The 18,704-nt window shown below is 43.1% G+C and overlaps 1 protein-coding gene across 5 annotated transcripts in view; it reads left to right on the forward strand.

The window, feature by feature from the left end:
* Positions 1–10,950: 10,950 nt before the first annotated feature.
* The window catches only part of LOC310758400 (uncharacterized protein), a gene marked incomplete at its 5' end in the record, with an annotated part of 84,689 nt that continues 76,935 nt past the window's right edge, over positions 10,951–18,704 (forward strand). For 2 of the 5 annotated variants that reach the window (XR_014545737.1, XR_014545738.1), the window contains one exon: positions 10,951–11,684. Coding sequence is in view for 2 of the 5 variants with exons in the window: in XM_083604647.1 (XP_083460773.1) it covers positions 11,625–11,684; positions 13,193–13,213 (81 nt within the window). Of the gene's footprint in view, positions 11,685–13,192; positions 13,214–18,704 lie in introns of all 5 variants that reach the window. The other 3 variants (XM_083604647.1, XM_083604646.1, XR_014545739.1) reach the window with 3 other exon arrangements.

Consider the following 18,704-nt stretch of genomic DNA (forward strand, 5'->3'; position numbering starts at 1 on the left):
TAGCCCAAGTACAAAAAGTTCACTGCACAACTCCTGGTTCTTTTTCAAATCATATTTATAAATTTATATTTATTATAGATAGATAGTGTGTGCTTATGCAAATTCCTTTAAATTAGTACTGCATTAGAATTATCAACAAGGTAATTTTAAATATATCTGTACTTATTACACTTCACACATATAGTTCACAACCAACTAAATTTCAACTTACAGTGTGGCTTGTGTATTAACAAAGATGTGTACATTTGCTCTTAATACAGCTGTTCCCACCAGAATATTTCTCCTCAAAAACAGATTTTAGGGATGTGTGACCATTTGCAATAGGATCTTCTCAACATGCTATTCTTAGGAAGTGCAGTGCCTCAGTTCCAGATAAAAGTTTAAAGGATATTCTTCAGATTCTTAAAACTTCAAAACAAAGGCAAAATAACCACTGCCTGCCCACCCAAGGGAGTCAAATTTCCACCTACTTGACAGTCCTGGGAAGGCTTCAATTTCTCTTCTATATTTACTCCGGCGATCAATGGAAAACTCTTATTGGATTTGTGGTGTGTCTGAGCTTTGGAGGAAAGTAAACCCACATATATCTAAGAGTGGGGATCCTTTGTGTCTGGCCAGAACAAATGGTATTCTTAGTGAAAGAGGCAGGTCATTTTGTTCCCTTGAGTTGGTCCGTATGAGATTCTTCCCACTTCCATTATCAAATGACTCTTGAAATGTTGCTATGTAAGAGGAATTGGACAAGGGATGTTTGTCACCCGTGGTAACTCTTAAAAGAAAGTGTGTGTGTGTGTGTGTGTGTGTGTGTGTGTGTGTGTTAGTATGGAAGAACAAGACACTGCTTTGCACCACTGCAGTCGTTGTTAAGCCAGCTTGATAGGTTACCACTTCCTAATGTGTTTGCAAATGTCCAAGTCATTGCATCCCTGTACCTTTCTGCTGCATCGTGCTATTGCCCTGTTTTACTTTCTATTAACCTCATCTTCAGTGCCTTTTTATTTGGAGTTGTGTTCTTGCATTATGTGGAAGGGAGTGCTGCATTTCTCCTCATCCCCAGAAGCAAGAGATGCAGTACAGCCATCTATATACATTTGTTCATTTTGGATATCTGCTCCCCCTCCCCATTCCCCATCCCTTTAAAAAAGAGGCATTCTAACTCTTAGAATGCATTGATAAAAATGGAGGGAGGGGGAGAATTATGGCAGGCCAATAAAGTCTCATAAAGTGACTGAGATGACCCCAAGGATTTTGCTTTTACATCTCTTTGGTTTCTAAACTCCTTTGATAATATTGAGGGATTGGCTCTTAACTATATGAAGGTATCCCTCTCAATGGCCTAAATTATGTCTAGCTGGACCACTTTGTGGAATTGGATGGAGGTGTCAGTGAACAGATTGTTATATCAATTTCCTGCTATTCACTTCCAGCAGTTCTCAACCTGTGGGTCCCCAGATGTTGTTGGACTACAACTCCCATCATCCCTGAGCTCTGGCCTTGCTAGCTAGGGGTGATGGGAGTTGTAGTTCAACAACATCTGGGGACCCACAGGTTGAGAAAGGCTGCTTTAGGCTATCTACAGGTGATCATGGGCTCCTGTCCTCAACAGATGGAACAATAGAGGTGGCTATTGGCTGCCATGTTGGCACAATCCAATATGAAGTGACAACAGGGTGCCATATTTGGCTGCTTCATCTTGTGAAGGTCCTATACAATTGGACCCTGAAGCTCAACTGATCAGAAAGGACATTTTCCCCCATCTAGAATTGTTTCCTTAAACAGCCATCACACAGAATCAATGGCTTTGTGGATTATACCACTTGGATAATGGATGCAGCCATTTTACAGGTGGCTCTGCAATTTCTTACCACTGCATTGCTGCACAATAAGGCATTATAAACCTAGACCAGGTAATACATTTGTCAAGATTGGTATTTTCAGAGCTCTTCGGTCCAAGCAAGGACTGAAGGTCAACTACTGGACAAACCAAAGGCTACCTTTCCATGACTACACCCACTCGCTGAAGCTTAAAGTCTGGTAGGAGATTGCAATGGAAGGACGATTCCCTTTCCTCCTTGCCACCCAGAATGAAACTACACAGAAGGTAGTTGCTAGTTAAGTGCCGCTTGTTCTTTGCACATAAATAGCATTTCCCATAATCTCCCTTTCTTGATGTCAACAAATGACAGTAATAAAGAAACTGAGATAACTGGAGGTCCCTGGGAGCACAGGGGCATGTCTGGGTCTCAGATGATGGACAGTTGAGTAGTGTCTGCCAGATGGCCTTAAAACCTGTGCTTTGGAGCTTGCAGCTTTCTGTGGCTGCCCCCTGCCACACTATGCAAATGGAGAGCACTTGCGCAGGGAAGGGTAGGCACTGGGGTCTGCATAATTCCTTTTGCTCTCTTTCCTTGTGATGAAGCCTCTGTGAAGCTGCCATTGGATCAGAGATGTTAAAAGTTTTGGTTATTCAGCTGCCTGCAAACAGATGTTTCCTCTTCGTGGGCTATGGAAATCTGTGAGCGTGCTTGCCCTCATAACAGCTTTAGAAGAAGTTATATCAGCTGCCTTTATTTGTTTTTTTCAAAGGCACAGGAAGGTGGGAGCTCATTGCCTGCGATCGGTTCCACTTCTGTCTTCACCAATACATTTTCATGGAGATCGATATCCTGTTCACTGAGTCAAACTGCGCCAGCCCAATCAATCTTGGGTGCTGAATCTAGCACACAGAAGTGAGAGTGATGCACTTTCAATTAATGACATAGATTTTTGTTAATTGCAATCAAACTCTATTTTCTTCCCCTTCTTAACGGCACGTTTGAATGTATTAATACAGCTTTGCCAGGGGGCAGTTTTTCACCACTCAAAACACCCGCTCAGCTGCCAGAAAGATGTAGAACCTTAACCCTTTGCAGTATTGTAACCAAGTCCCTTTGTCTGCCTGTCTCCTCGCCTTCAATTCTGTGCAGGGGTAGCCCTCCATGTCGTTGGACTTCAGCTTCCATCAACTACAGCCAGCAAGACCAATTGTTAGGCATGATGGGAGTTGGAGTCCAGCAACTTTAAGGTTAGCCCTTGAAGTTCCCTGGGTGACCCTTAGAGGCCTGATAGTTGATCGCTTGATTTAGATTTTAAGCTTTGTATAGACACGACCAAATGGCATTAGTAGGTTTTGGGGTTGTTTGTAGAACAAGCCATTTATGTTTTCTTTGGTGGAATCACAGAGTAGATTCATACCCCTGTTACAATCATGCAATGAGCAGGACTAGTCTTACTGAGCTGCCTTGGGCAAGGCCAAATTTTCATGAGGTGTTGCCAGGAGGAGTCATAACCACAATTCCATGCGTGCCTTATGTTTTGAAGCATGGCCGCTGCTAGCTAATGATGATTGTTTGTAAAAGGGATGCTAATAGCTCCAAGGTGCTGTGAGAGGGCAAACTCATATTTATCAAGAGCTTTCAGACCTTCTGATAAAAGCTGCTCCTGGTCTACGTGGGATTTTAGTACTGTACTTTGCTTGCTGCTCCTTCTCGAAACTCAAGGTTAGTACGTTCTCTTCTAGATGTGTTGTATTGCAAAACAGAAACAAAGAAGTGGAAAAGGAGGATCAGAAGAACTGGAGCCGAGGTGTGTTCAGTAGACAAAAGTCCTAGCATTCTGCCTCTTAATGAATTAAGAGTTAATTAGTGACTGCCCTGAGAAGAAGAGGGGATCTGAATTGCAGGGGAAAGGCCTGTGTGGTTAAAAACAAAGCTGCCTGGATGCAAGTGGAGTTTGCATAATATTGCAACTATTTCTCTCTCTCTCTCTCTCTCTCTCTCTCTCTCTCTCTCTCTCTCTCTCTCTCTCTGGCTTTTATATCCTACTTTACCCAGTATGGTAGGCCCGGGGAACCTGTGGCCCTACAGCTGTTGTTGAACTCCAGTTGCTAACAGCCTGAGCCTGTCTGGCCAATAGTCAGGGATATCAGGCATAATGGAAGTTGTATCCAGTAATACTTGGGAGAGCTAGAGGTTCCCCACTTCCAGTTCTATTTTTCTAGAAAAAGAGGTGCCAGAGCTCACTATGAACACCTACCTTGTTCTCTTATAATGGTAATGGCGCCCTCCGGCTGAAAAACGCCTTGCCCACTCCAGCACAAAAGCATCAGGATAACTAACAAACTAATACAGTAAAATGTACACTAAAGTTATAAAAACTAACCCAAGCCAAGTAAAAATGGTAATATCATATTATCTAAAGTTGTAAATTATATAAAATCCATAAAGTTTTTTTAAAAAGAGAGAGGCACCTTCAATATTTCCTAAAAACCTAAATATATGGACTATGACAAGTGGTTCATTTTGGGTGTTCCAAAGCTCGAGCGTCACTGTATAAAAAGTCATACTCAGAATCAATGTAGAGTTTAGGAGTTCTTAGTACACTGATTCCCCAATCCAAGACCATAGAACCTTCTGTTTTAGGCTGCCTTGCCTCAAGCACACACTTGTCTAACCATGCTCTAACATAATTAACATTAACAACAACCAGAACATACAATAATACAAATCCTAAATATTTTCCAGTCTTGGTCATGCTCAGTTCCAGAGGTAGCCCTGCTTTACTGAAAATGGCCAGCCAGCATGATGAGAGGGCTCTGGCTTGGTAAACCCCCTCTCAGGCACAAAGCTCACTGGATGACCTGGGGTCAAGCATTCCTTTTCAGCCTACCTTACCTCATGAGGTGGTTGTGAGGACAGGAACACCCTGAGTTCCTTGGGGGAATGGTGAGATAAAAATACAGTACACAAGTGGGACCTGTCTTCTTCTTCTTTGGTGATCGCTTGTAGCCGATTTAAGTTTGTCTTCCATAAACACAGTTTTAACAGTGAGTCCGTAAGTGACTGTGAAGGCCAATTCTGGATCCACATGTCCTCCCACAGTGGGGACATAGGTTTCCGGGCAGGAACTGATCATGGTGAGGGTTTGCCAAGCATGCCTTCCTCTTAGTGTGTTTCTCCCTTTCATCCTGAGTTTGAGCATCTTCAAAGTCCATGACACCTTTGGTAAAGGCTGTTCTCCAGTTGGAGCACTCGCAGACCAGTGTTTCCCAGTTGTCGGTGTTTATACTACATTTTTTAAGATTTGCCTTGAGAGAGTCTTTAAACCTCTTGTTGACCACCGGCCTTACGCTTTCCATTTTTATGTATGTTCTCACTCTCTCACAGGTTCCTGATTCAGGTTCCAGGCAGCTGTTACTTCCTTTTAGATACTGTTACATGCTACCCTAGACCTGTGCAGAGCTTGTGTGAGGTCCAGGGAGGGAGTATTCTTGGCATGACAGCATAAGTCTGTTCAGACAAAATGGCATGGTGCAGTTAATCAAAAACAGGAGTGGAACCTCCTAGGCACCTTGTGGTTGCAGTGGGAAAGTAAAGTCAAGGTTCTGAACTTAAGACTCACTGCAGCTACTTACCATCATGGTAAACTAGCCTTTCCTAACCTGAAGCCATCCAGATGTTTCAACTACAACTCCCATTAAGCCCCAGTAACGTCTGATAAAGCTGCAGCAAGGCATGTTTATGGTGACATTAAAACTGGTCCAAAGGTCCCATTTCTGTTGACGTGGCCCATTGTCTTTTTTAATTAGATGGATTAATAAATAAAGAACAGGCTTCTTTGGCATTTTGCCCCCTAATGCCCATGATCTAGCTGCTTCACTTCATTTTATTTCTTATCCATTTGTTCTAAAATGTGTATCTCACCAACTGGACAGGAACGGACCCTGTAGTGGCTTAATTCTTTTTTTAAAAAAACGACAGGCAAACCGGGACATCCTCATGTTGAGAAACATTTGAAAATATGTGGGCAGTGTCTCCTGATGTCTCTCCTGCTAATTTCCCGGATGGTTATGTTTCAGAAAAACATAGCGAAATACGTGATCTGGCCATAGTATATCCTCACCCCCAGCTCATCATGCAGAGCACAAGGACCAGGGCAGGCAAGCAGCAAGAATGGATAAATCATATCCGAAAGGTTCATGAAACTAATAAAGAAGATGCATAATTAGAGGAGCTTGGAACGACACAGTCTCTGCATTTTTAAAGGGGGCGTGTGATCAGTCTGACTCCAAGCGGATTGTAGGGGTCTCTTCTTTGCAAGCTTTCTTCCCCAGCCACCTGCTGCCTGCCTCATCCTTGGTGCAGCAACTCTGGGCGAGTTGCCTCCGATCAAGCTCAGCTTCTGCTAAGCCTGGAGGGGGGGGGGGGGACAAGGCTGTTTAATGATGCTAGTTATGCCATACACGGCCTTGCTGTTTCTAGGAATAGATATGCTCAGACATCAATTAACATCTAATTGCTGGAATTACTCTTGTTACTCTGCTATAGATGCCACAGAGATCAAACCAGGCCTATTTGCAGTTCTATTTTTAATTTAATGGAACTTCAGCTTTTTCTATCCAGCAAAATATAATATAATATAAGAAATAATAAATAACTGACATACCATTCAGAGAATATACAGTTCAGGGATCAGAACGTTCTTAAGGAAATGACATATACAAGATCACATCTTAATTGTTTGTGCCAAAGGGGAGGTTTGATTGTCTTTGCAGGAACTTTATCCATCACTTCGTCCTTGCTCCCCCCCCCCCCCCACTTCACATTATATCCTCTTTTCATCTTTGCCTTGTTTGTCTGTGTGATCTTTACCGCAGAGAGATGGGGGTGGAGGGAAAGGAGAAAGGGTCTTGAAATTACTTGCTTAATTCAATGGGTTAGATGCTGCTTCAGTCATCTGTGGGATCACCTTCAGGGAAATGGCTTTTCATAATTTGTTTTTATTTCATTTTAATTTTTGTGTGTGCGTGTGTGTGTTTAACCTATTGAAGGAGCCAGCTTGGACTCAGAGGTGCAATAAGAAGAAATAATGTGTGTGAGAGAGGCCAAGTAAATTGAGAAGGGACATCAAGACGCGAGATGATGTTTTAAGTGCTGGCACAGGGACTATTCTCACCTACAACATGACATGTCCTCCCACTGGGCCTACATTGTCTTCTACCAGCATTAGGCTGCTTTTGGCCACGCCTGGATCACCACAGCTGTAAGGTAGAGCAAACACTCTGTATGCACAAGGTCCCAGGCTCAATTCCAGGCATTTCCAGATACAAGGATCTCAAGTAACAGATGTCTCTTGCAGCCTCAGAGAGCCACGGCCATCAAGAGCAGATCAGATATTGGGAGCTGAGCCAGTGCTCAGTATAAGGGCCACTCTCTGTGTTCAACCCACTGCACAAGGCTCAGATAACAGAGACAAATGTCAGCTAGAGGGACCCATGTCTTTCTTTGGACAGATATCAGGTACCTGCCACTTCTCCCTGTGAGTCATGGAAATCTCCAAAGACAAATAGAAATTGCTGCTAGGCAAATGCATTTCCCACAAAATCACAGTAACCCCCATGCTGCAGGGCAGTGCATTTAGTCTCATGTCTACATGGCATCCCCAGGCACATGGGCTTTCCCATTCACTTCAGTGGGAGGGAATTATTATTATTATTATTATTATTATTATTATTATTATTATTATACTCCTCCTGTTTGGCTGGGTTTCTCCAGGCACTCTGGGCGGCTCACAGAATATATAAAGCATAATAAAAGAAAAGGTAAAGGGACCCCTGACCATTAGGTCCAGTCGTGGACGACTCTGGGGTTGCGGCACTCATCTTGCTTTATTGGCCGAGGGAGGCGGTGTACAGCTTCCGGGTCATGTGGCCAGCATGACTAAGCCGCTTCTGGCAAACCAGAGCAGCGCATGGAAACGCTATTTACCTTCCCGCCAGAGCAGTACCTATTTATCTACTTGCACTTTGACGTGCTTTCGAACTGCTAGGTTGGCAGGAGCAGGGACCGAGCAACAGGAGCTCACCCCGTCGTGGGTTGACCTCCTGATCGGCAAGCCCTAGGCTCTGTGGTTTAACTCACAGTGCCACCTGCGTTCCATAAAGCATAATACAAGCACATAATACAAGCACATACATCCCTTTGAGCACACACATCTGAACCCTCTTTTGTGGGCAACTCAAGCCCCTCTGGATCACACTTCTCCTGTGCAAAAGCCCCGTGAGTTGATTGAGACTGACCTTTAGGAAGGAATGAAATCCAGAATTCTGTGTCTTTGAGATGGCTGTGGGATGTGCAAACATCATTTTGGCTCAGCTGCTCCATCTACAGATAGTTTAGCTACCCTGCCACCTGCTTTCCCATTCCCGAGTGGCAGGTGAGACATTTGTATTAGTATATTTATCAAAGCAATTTCTTTGGTATTCATCACTAATATGTGAGTGCTTCGCTATTATGAAAGATAAAAATGCCTTGTACGTTTCCGTCACCAAGGGCTTCTCTGCTATTATGGCATCACTTATTGTGTTTGTCCTTGTAGTTACTTTGGTGTGTGCCATCCATCTTTTGAGCACGTATGAGGCACTGCAGAGACAAGTAGTGTGTGCGCTCTCACTTTGTGTCTTTGTATCGAGGTGGCCATTTATATTTCCACTCTGAAACTAGCCCTTTGATTTTTCTCTGCATCTCTAAATGTTAACAGGACCTTAGCATTAGCGCAGGTTTCGTTATCATCATAACGTAATGCTCAACACTCAATCATTGTAACGCTCCGCTGGTGAAATGCTATTCCCTCTTCCACTGAAGAATGTTTTCAGTATGACAAAAAGTGCTGTGTGGAGTGAAAACTCCACAGTGAGCACTTGAGAATATGTGAGCAGAGCTCGCTGAGGCTTGTGTGGATACAATGCACACACAAATGGTTAGCACAGCTTTGAAAATGCTGGTTGCTTGTTGGGTATATGTGAAAACTGAATGAATGCCGTCCAAAAGGTGGCACATGAAGTCAACAGTGGCTGTGCATATTGTACATGTAGACCTTTGCTGAGAGTAGTGTACTATAATGTGGTAGCTCAGCACTGCGTTATGCCTCTGAATACTGGTCACAGGGAATCGCAGGTGGGCAGAAGGTTGTTGCACTCATGACCAGCTTACAGGCTTCCCACAGGCATTTGTGAGAACAGGTTGCTAAACTAGATTGGCCATTGGCTTGATCCAGCAGGCTATTATATTATTATTATTATTATTATTATTATTATTATTATTATTATTATTATTATTTTATATTATTATTTTATATTATTATTATTATTATTATTATTATTATTATTATTATTATTTTATTGGGTTTTATGAACAAGAATAATGTTATACAAACAAGTATACCAAGTTTTCTAATGTCATTTGTATATTACAAAAATAGCAAAATAAATGTGGAAAAATATCTACAACATGTTTAATTATTAGTGGTCAATGTATAAGTCCTTGGTTTAAGAACTGGTTTAAACAATTAGGAAGAAGAAGAAAAGAAAGGGGGGAGAGGGGGAGTGGCAAGGGGGGTGGGGTCGGGTGGTTATGCTTCTATTATTCTACTTAAGTGTGTGTGAGGGGTTGTGTCAGTGTTACTTGTATGGATTCTCTTACTATTCACTTGTTGTATTGCCTTGGTGGTGAGAGAGGTTGGGTGTGGCCAACAGGCTTGTATTCTGTTTTTAATGTATTGGACATTTTCCAAAGTGGTCCTAGAATGTAGGTATGGAAGTCTTGATCCCCCTAGCTGCTCCCATAAATCAATAAACCCCTAATAGTGCTCTGCAGGGCAAAATGTTCCTCACTTCAAAATGCCCCCATCCCCAAATGAGTGTTGTTGTTTTTTAAAAAATACAATTTGGCTTCTCACCGTTGATACCAAAGAAGACCTTTTCCCCTATGGCTTTTAGCCAGACTCTCTCTCTCTCTCTCTCCCTCTCTCTCTCTCTCTCTCTGTGTGTGTGTGTGTGTGTGTGTGTGTGTGTGTGTTAGAGAGAGAGAAACTCATTCTGATCATGGTGGGTGAATGATGAGAGAAGTATTCCCTCATCCTGTGTACCACCTCCTTCTAAGAATTGCCTCTTCCTCCACCCACCTATAATTTTAAACAGAAAAAATAAGATGTGTAAAATGTCTGGTTTAGCCCTTATTGAGTTTCTTTCCTATGTCTGAAAAGGTAGACCCTGTGAAGGCATGAAAGAAGGGAAGTAGGTCAACAATGCCAGGTGTGATTATAATAGGCGGTTGGTGAAGGTGGCTCCCTGTTTGACACTTAATCCACAAAACAGGAACCAATATGGAATAACAGCAACCGTTGTGCAATGTCCATCAGACTCAGCACCCCGTCATCATTGGGAAGCATTGTTTGACAGCTGCTTTCTTAAGGCTTTTCTTCATTGCACACCACATGCCTAGGAGAAACTGCACATTTAGCTCCTTGTGTGCTGATATGGAAGTGGTGCCGTTTTCTGGTAGTTTTCTGGTCTTCCTAGTAGTTGCAAGACACTTCCTTTCCTTTTGTTGGGTGCAGAATTGCCCACTCTAAGGCTGAAGTCTTCTCTTTGTCTGTTGAAAAGAATTCTTTTACTCATTTATCTATCGTTTTATGTCAAATGATGTGAATATAGTCAGATGGCTAATATCCAGGGCTGGTCCAAAACACTTTGCGGCCTGAGGCCACCACTCCCATTCCTTGTACAGAAACCAACCAGCTGGGGAGTTGAACCTTATTTCAATACTGGAGATAGAGGCTAGCTTACACCCCACTCTGCTCTCCAGCACTTTGCCACACACCCTGCCCCTGTCATCTACTGCCTGAGGCAGCCACCTCACTTCATCTAATGGCTTGACTGGCCCTGCTAATATGACCGTGAAGGGGACATTTGGGTTAATTTGGAAGTTGCCAACATAGTGGCCCTTGGGTGCCATGGTGCCCAGGAAGCCTTCATTGGCACCCTCAGGCAGAAGCCCCAGATTCTGAATTTTATTGTTTTAAAAAGTAGCCCTCCTAGAAAAAGGGTTATGAAGCAAAATGTGCAGGTACTCTTCCAAGCAATTTCTGTGAAATATAGCAGCCCTGCTCCTCTCACCTGTCAGTGTTTTTAGCCAATGAGTAAAGTCACAGCTGTGATTGATAAGTGAGTTGTTTGGCCATCCAGCGATAGGAATCCCTGGGGTTCTAAAGAGTTGTTTCCCTCTCTTTATTGCACTTCCCCTGCTTCTTTCTTACTTCCTATTCCTTAGATCCACCTGTTTTGTTTTGCTCCCTGATATGGAGCAGGTGGCAGTCAGCTTCTTGACAAGCCTTTAAAAAAAAAAACAAAGTGTGTTGAGGTAGTGGAAGAAGCACAGGAAACCTTCATTTTGCTGCCTTCTGGCCATGTGGAACACTGGGCAGACAGCTGCTTGAGGAACTTTTGGAAAATGTTGAGGTGAGGAAACAAATGCAGGAATCTTCCCACTCATGCTGTGTTTTGTTTTGCTACCTACTGGTACATGGAGTAGGCAGCTGCTTGGGAGAGGCTTCCATTGAACTCAGGGGTGGGGCTGTGAGTGAGAGGGCAGGGCATCCCTTTTTTTCTTTTTTGTTTCTGCTGCTTGCCCCATAGCAGAGATTGCTCCAAGGTTGTCTTTTGGAGACAGGGGAGAGTTCAATGGAAATGCAGAAACATTACAAGTATTGTTATTGCCTCTTCTTACAGAGTTTTGAGAAGCTTGTAGATGACGTTCAGCCTCAAACGTCACACTACTCTGGGCCAGAATTGTTCAGCTACTACTCCGGTGAGTATTTTCTGTGTGTTTTCATTGTATTTATGTTCTTCTTTTTATTCCACAAATGTAGTTTAAAAAACCCATATTGCCAGCATGAATATGTATTTTTATTTCATAGAATCATATGCATGTGTATGGCTGGCTGTAGCAATTCAAAATTATACCTGGATTCAGTTACCTTTTATTTTCTAGCTCTAAACGACACACTGAAAAAAAGACTCCATAACAGCCAAGACTTAACAGTACATATATGGAAAAGAAGAAAGTTTTTCAAACATGTTTTGTTTTAAAAAATAAGAATAGGTTTTTTATTTTCCATGTTTGAACCATTTTATGTTCTGGTCCATTTTCCTTTCATACTCTTTTGGTGGTGGCAGCCATTTCGTGATGGCAGCAGCCATTTTCTGACTAGTGCCTTTAGGACCATCTCAGAATTCCAGGTTGGCAATCACTGGATAATAGATAGTTGTTTTGAGGAGGTTTTGCTGTAGAGTTGACTGAAACTCCTCTGTGGAAAGCTGAATTCATATTGAGAGTTACTGAAGGCTAACATGGGGTGGGGTGAATGGGGTAATTTGTGGTTCTCCAGAACAGCATTTAAGCTTTTAGGGCTCTGCTAATGTTTCAGAGTCACTTTGGAGTGTGTTTCATATGCTGCATCCAGGCTTTGTAGGAGAGAATGTCTCTGGGTGACATGTAAACAATTTTGTGCTTATACCTTCAGTAGTAGTGTATACATTAGGACCCAAATATAGATGTTTAACTTTTTTAAAAAAAATCTGTGTTTGATGCCAGGAAAGTTAATGGTCTCTCCTTTCATTCTTCAAGTACATGATTTTCTGATGCTTAAAGTGCTCGGCAAGTTGTGCGCCTGAACATCAACAAAAGTGCAAGTTCCATTCCCAGGAAGCAACAATCTGTGCATCTGGACCCAAAGACAAAAATATTTCCATTTGTTAAAATATTGGAGAAAGGTGCTACTTTATTGGTTGTTGTAACGCAGTAACACAAGTAGGATGGCAGATGGGAGAAATCTTCCCCCGACCCCTTTAAAAAATGGTGAATACAGCAAATCAAGGTTTTTCAGAAGGTGAGAAAAGATTGGAAAAGGCAGGAACACTATACTTAGCTCTGTGAGCGCCAGGAATATCTCACAATTAGGAACTTGCAGGAGTTGTGTGCGTTGAGAGGCAAGTTGGTTGAGGGGCAGGGTGATGTTCATCATCCTGAAATGCATGCATAGGCAGCCTACTGAACTAACTGAACTTTTGATCTGATATAGGCTAGCAGGTCTTATGCACTATACATATGACAGGTCTTTAAAAGGCAGTGTTCCTTTCTTTTGACCAAACTAGACCATACACATTAGTTCTGTGTCTGTGTCCTCAACTGCGGGAGAAAGAGTTAACATATGGGACACCTGTTAAGGATAATGGTTTGATTTTCTGAAACAGGAATGTTTGCTTATGTTGAATTGCTGTGTATTTTTAGCATGGTTTTTTCCCCTTTGATAGAAGGTCTCCTGTGATTGGCTGACTGTGAGTCACATGAGAGCCATTCTATTCTGTTGTGACTGTTATTAAAGTAACTGTCGTTTTTCACTGCTTTCTGTTCTCTCTGTGTGCGTGTGAGGGCTAATGGCCGCTGTGAGAGGTTTCTCAAGATACTGCTGAGGACAATGTGTGTTAGTGTGATCTGTCTGAAGTGAAACAGACAGAGGACATCCCTAAATGTTAATAGGAGAAACCCAGGCATGAGATTGTAAATATATTCTTCTAAGTTATGTTTTTGAAAGTAAAGTTTCTTTGGAATATAAAGTGTCTGGACATTGCATATCATCAAAATTTGATATCTACAACAACAACAACAACACCTGATCCAGATTTTGACCGCACGGTGGGTGGTAGAAGACTTTAACCTAAGGTGGGAAAGCCCAGACTGGGGCAGGGGGTAAATGAGACCCTTCATGGCCCTTGTATCTCATCCTTGGGCTTTTGCCCAGCCATATCTCTCACTGCCCCTGCTGTGAATCTTCCTCTAATGATTTTATCTGACAGGAACCTGCCATTCAGCTGTGGTAATGCCTCTGGCTTGCCTGGATTAAGTGATGTTTGTTGGTATGTGGCCCCCAGAAGGTCACCCATGAAAGAATGTGGTCCTTGGGCTGATCAGGCTCCTGATTTAACCCTAAGCTCCCCATTATGCTCCCAATCCAAATTAGCTCTCCTCCCATACACCGACTGTTAAGTATCATTGTTTAATTGACACTGAAATAGAGAATGTAGGGTTGCCATATGTCCAGAATTGCCTGGACATAGCCAGGATTCAGCTGCTGGAAACAGTGTTCGGGTGGAAATCGCTGAAATGTCCAGGAAAATCCATGGTAACCCATGTCAGAAGTGTAGATTTGGGGGGATTTCATTTTTTAAAAAACCTCAAAAACTTCCTTTTTATTTTTGTGATTTTTTTGGGAGGGGACCTCAACACACACACACACCCCTGATTTTGTGTCTGGATTTTCACTTTTTGAAATATGGCAACCCTAGAGAATGTCTGTGTATTGCTGAAAGCTGAAGAAAAGCAAAAAGAGATCTCTGAGCTCCTAGATGGATAACTGTTGTTATTGTTCTCTGGTAGCTCTGAGGAGGTGTTTAACTTTAGATCACATGGGAGGCTGTTGAATTGCAAATTTGCCATCTTGGAAGGGTGGTGGCTGAGTCTTTGTTCTCAGGTTCTGTTGGAGCTCCATAGCCTTTGGGGCTAGAATGCAGGCTAATGGAACCTGTGTGTGAGAGCTATATTTGTCAGCTCTGGCTATAAATTATTTTCTTATAAGATGCTGAGCCTATGCTTGACAAGTACAAGATACTGTACAATTGTTTGGATGCATCCTTTACTGGGTTTTGTTCTGTTTTGAAGAAACTTGTGCAAGTAAAGTTTTGAACAATCTAATGGGTTTAGGTATAGGGACGCGGGTGGCACTGTGGGTTAAACCACAGAGCCTAGGACTTGCCGATCAGAAGGTTGGCGGTTCGAATCCCTGCGACGGGGTGAGCTACCGTTGCTCGGTCCCTGCTCCTGCCAACCTTTACCTTAATGGGTTTAGGTAAAGGGACCCCTGACCATTAGGTCCAGTCGTGACCAGCTCCGGGGTTGCGGCGCTCATCTCGCTTTATTGGCTGAGGGAGCTGGCGTACAGCTTCCGGGTCATGTGGCCAGCATGACTAAGCTGCTTCTGGCAAACCAGAGCAGCGCACAGAAACGCCGTTTACCTTCCCGCCGGAGTGTTACCTATTTATCTACTTGCACTTTGACGTGCTTTCAAACTGCTAGGTTGGCAAGAGCAAGGACCGAGTAACAGGAGCTCACCCTGTCGTGGGGATTTGAACCGCCAACCTTCTGATCGGCAAGTCCTAGGCTCTGTGGTTTAACCCACAGCGCCACCCGCATCCCCTCTAATGGGTTTAGTCCATGTTTAATTCCAAACGGAGTCCGTTTTTAGGCCTCTAGTCACTTCAAGCTGCACAATATTAATATCTGCAATATTGACAATTTGCATAGGGGCAGGAAGCTTCCATCAAAGCAAATTCTCAGTACAGGGCTCCTAGCCCAAATCAGTGCCATGGGAAGGGGAGGGGAAAGTGTTGAAGCACACTCTTACACACATCCACAATGCTGGTAATTTATGTTGTTAGAAGAACAACCCTGCATTTAAGGGCAGATACAGATACGGAGCTAGCATACCATCTAGTCTGGCCTTCAACCACGTTTACTTTTACTTAGCTAGTTCCTCCGAATTCTTTCAGGATCTAAGCTTGCTAAACAGAAATAACTTACAACATAGGGAAACTGTTTTTCTAGGACTGTTTTGCTTGAGCCTGAAAGTGTGTGGGGGGGCAGATAGCATGATTGGATGTTGTTCCAAATTAACAATTACTTGCTGTATCACCCATCCCCAACCTCATGGCCTCTAGATGTTATTGGACTCCCATCAGACCGAGCCAGCATGGCTGATGGTCAGGGATGATGGGCATTGGAGTCTAAAACATCTGGAGGGCATTTGTTTGTGGGAACATAGAAAGCTAGATGTTAAGCGAGAGGGTTCTTGCCTAGCCTTCTGCCAGACTTGCTAACTTTCTACATAGAGGTTTTCCCCACCCCATTCAAATATGCTAGCCCTCAGGAGTGGTATAGCTCCGGAGGAGTTTTACTATGTGATGACCTGTCCTATTTGACCAGGCCTTACTGTAAAGCAAGCAAACATACATCCAAATCTCTGCCCTAAAGGAATGGAAAAAAGAACGAAGGGCTTGCCTTACCTGTGTCCTTCCATTGTGGTTTCTCTGAATTAAAAAGTAATCAACGGTTATGAAAAACCATGATTGGAAAAGCAAAGATAACCACCGATAAGAACTGAGCAAATCACAGGGCAAGAACGCATCTTGTAAATAAATGTAACGACAATGGAATTACTGTCAAATCAAATTATACAAATTACAGGTCGTAAACAGCCTCTCCGAAGCAGCCCAATTGATTACTCAAAATGAAATGAGAAACGCCAAGAGGGAGCTTGCAGCATACTAAGCACCTTCTCATCAAAGACAGGCACCTCATCAACCTCCAGCCAGCAAAAACCATCCCCAACACTGGCTTTTCTGGAGGTCTTGCTAGCAGTCAAATTGCCCAAGCAGCAGCCAAACAATTCCCCTTCCAGGGCAGTGACTTCTATGGCCAAGATCCCTCAAATCATGGAGGCAGTAGTGCTTAGATTTAATACAATTTAGATTCTCTGATAACTGGCCAAAGGTCAGCCTGAAACTAAAGATACACTAAGGGTGCTTCTAGCCAATCTGTTTATTGAGCATTTTGCTGATTTGTTTGCAGGGAGATTAGATAATGTTGGCTATTTAATTAGCATTTGTTCTGATTTGTTTGCAGCAAGGTTAGATGACCTTGCATCAAAGTGAGTGTTGTCCTACACTTTCCAGGGCGTTTCCCATCACTTTCCTTATTGCAAAGAGACTGGCTGCTTTGGGAATTGGATTTGTTGCACAAGGCCTTACAATCAAGTATAAATTCTCAACCTGAATTTGCTGTATGTGGTGGACTTCCACCCCAAAACAGCAACAGTCTGGAAATGTACAGATATGGATGCAAATTGATATGTAAGGTGTTTGCTTTTTCACTCAGCTTGGATGTAATGCATTTGGCAGCTGTAGTGATCAGTGAGTTTTGATTCATTGCTCTACTTTGCTCCTTCCTTCTACCGTGTATGCTTCAAGAAGGCTGTCCCTACTCTACTCTTATTTTTAAGGTCCTCCATGGACATTTATTTGCATTTCCTGTTGTGTCTGCTACAGTGTTTTTAATTAGAGAGACCAGGACTTGAACTTGCTACCTTCTCCAAGCAGGGTATATACTCCACCAATCCCAGGAAAAGTGCCTTCCTTTCTCCCCCAGATTATGGGTTTATCTGGGAATTCAGGAGCTCACACACCAAGGTGAGAGATGCTCCTAGAACATGATGGCACTACATAAAGTTTATGATGGTTTGCACATAACTCTAAACCAAATTATTGCTTAGCATGAACATAGAGCAGAAATTGTGGCCACTTCTTCCCCAGTCCTGCTGCCACTGTATTACACAGAGCTAAGCCCTGGTTTGGCTTCCCATTACATGTCAACAGTGTCTCTATTTGCAGCCTCATGGGGAATTAAAAAATACCCATTGTTTGTGGCCTCTTCTCATATATTTGTGGGAACGTCTGACGTTCTGGGGCAAGGCACCATTCATTCCAATGGACCAACCTCCACTGTGCACAGGGCTATAGTATCTCAGCAATCTTTACAATCATACCCCTACAGCTCTATATGTGTTGTGCTTTAATTTGATACCTACACCCCAATTCATTTCATGAGTATAGGTCCCTGGCTGCTCGTGGCCTCTGGCTTCGATTCCATTTTTGGGATATGGATGAGAACTTTGCCTTTACAACTTTCAGAGGAGATGATTTCTGCAACTCCCCTAGATAGCTTGTTCAACAGTTTCCGGCAGTTTGAAAGTTTGTTCTCAACCCTAATATTTAATCTAAATTGACCACACCACAACTTAAATCAATTCCTTCTTGTTCTTTGCTCGGCCACACAGCCATTTTCCATCTTCATTATGACAGCTTTTTATTTGAAAAGTGTTATCCTTTCCTCCCTCAATCATGGTTTCATTGAGACTGCACATCCTCACTTCCTTCTCTTGGTAGGACTTATATTCCAGCCAAGAAGCCCGACTACCTCCTCCTCCTGCTGTTGCTTACAACTTTTCATCTGTAAGGATTTCCTATTACCAAGAGCCGTTTGTCACTTGTTTCTCTTTACTCCTAACAGGTTTTATTTATGAAGTCCTGTTTCATCATTACAAATGGCCACACTCCTTGTTTCTCTGACTTTGTCTCCTGTCCACAGAGTCGCAATATTGTGATGTCAAGAGGTAACTGAGGAGTCTAGCCTAGTATAAAAGCTTATCCACATTTCCTCTTGTTGCTGCTCTTCCCAGCCCAGCCCAGCCCCAGGGAAAACCGCTCCTTAGCGCTCAGTCGGAGCAAAGAACAGGTTTTTTGCTTTCTTGTGGATTGCCGCTTGTTCCGAAAGAGCATGGTTTCCCTGGGAAAGGAGCAGAGCAAGCAGAAAACCAGAGCAACCTTTCCCAATCTGGTTTCTTCCAGTTGTTGCTGGACTACAACGTCCATCATCCCTGAGCATTGGCTGTGCAGTCAGGGACTGATGGGAGTTGGAGTCCAACTGCATCTGGAGGGTGACAGGTCTGCAGACACATCACTTCTTTTTAAGAGACTTTGAAAAACTTTGAAAGAGGAATGGTTGCTTATGGTATATGTAGCCATGCCTACTTTTCCATCATGGAATTGCAGGGGGTCGAGGTTGTACAGTATTGGTTTCTCCCAGCCCTGTTCCTTGATAAAACTGGTGGTTTAGACGTTTTCAGAGCCCGAATAAAAACCGATTTCTTTCTTTACT

This window comes from Podarcis filfolensis (assembly GCF_964270895.1).
Source record: "Podarcis filfolensis genome assembly, chromosome: 3".
In the NCBI taxonomy this organism is placed as follows: Eukaryota; Metazoa; Chordata; class Lepidosauria; order Squamata; family Lacertidae; genus Podarcis; species Podarcis filfolensis.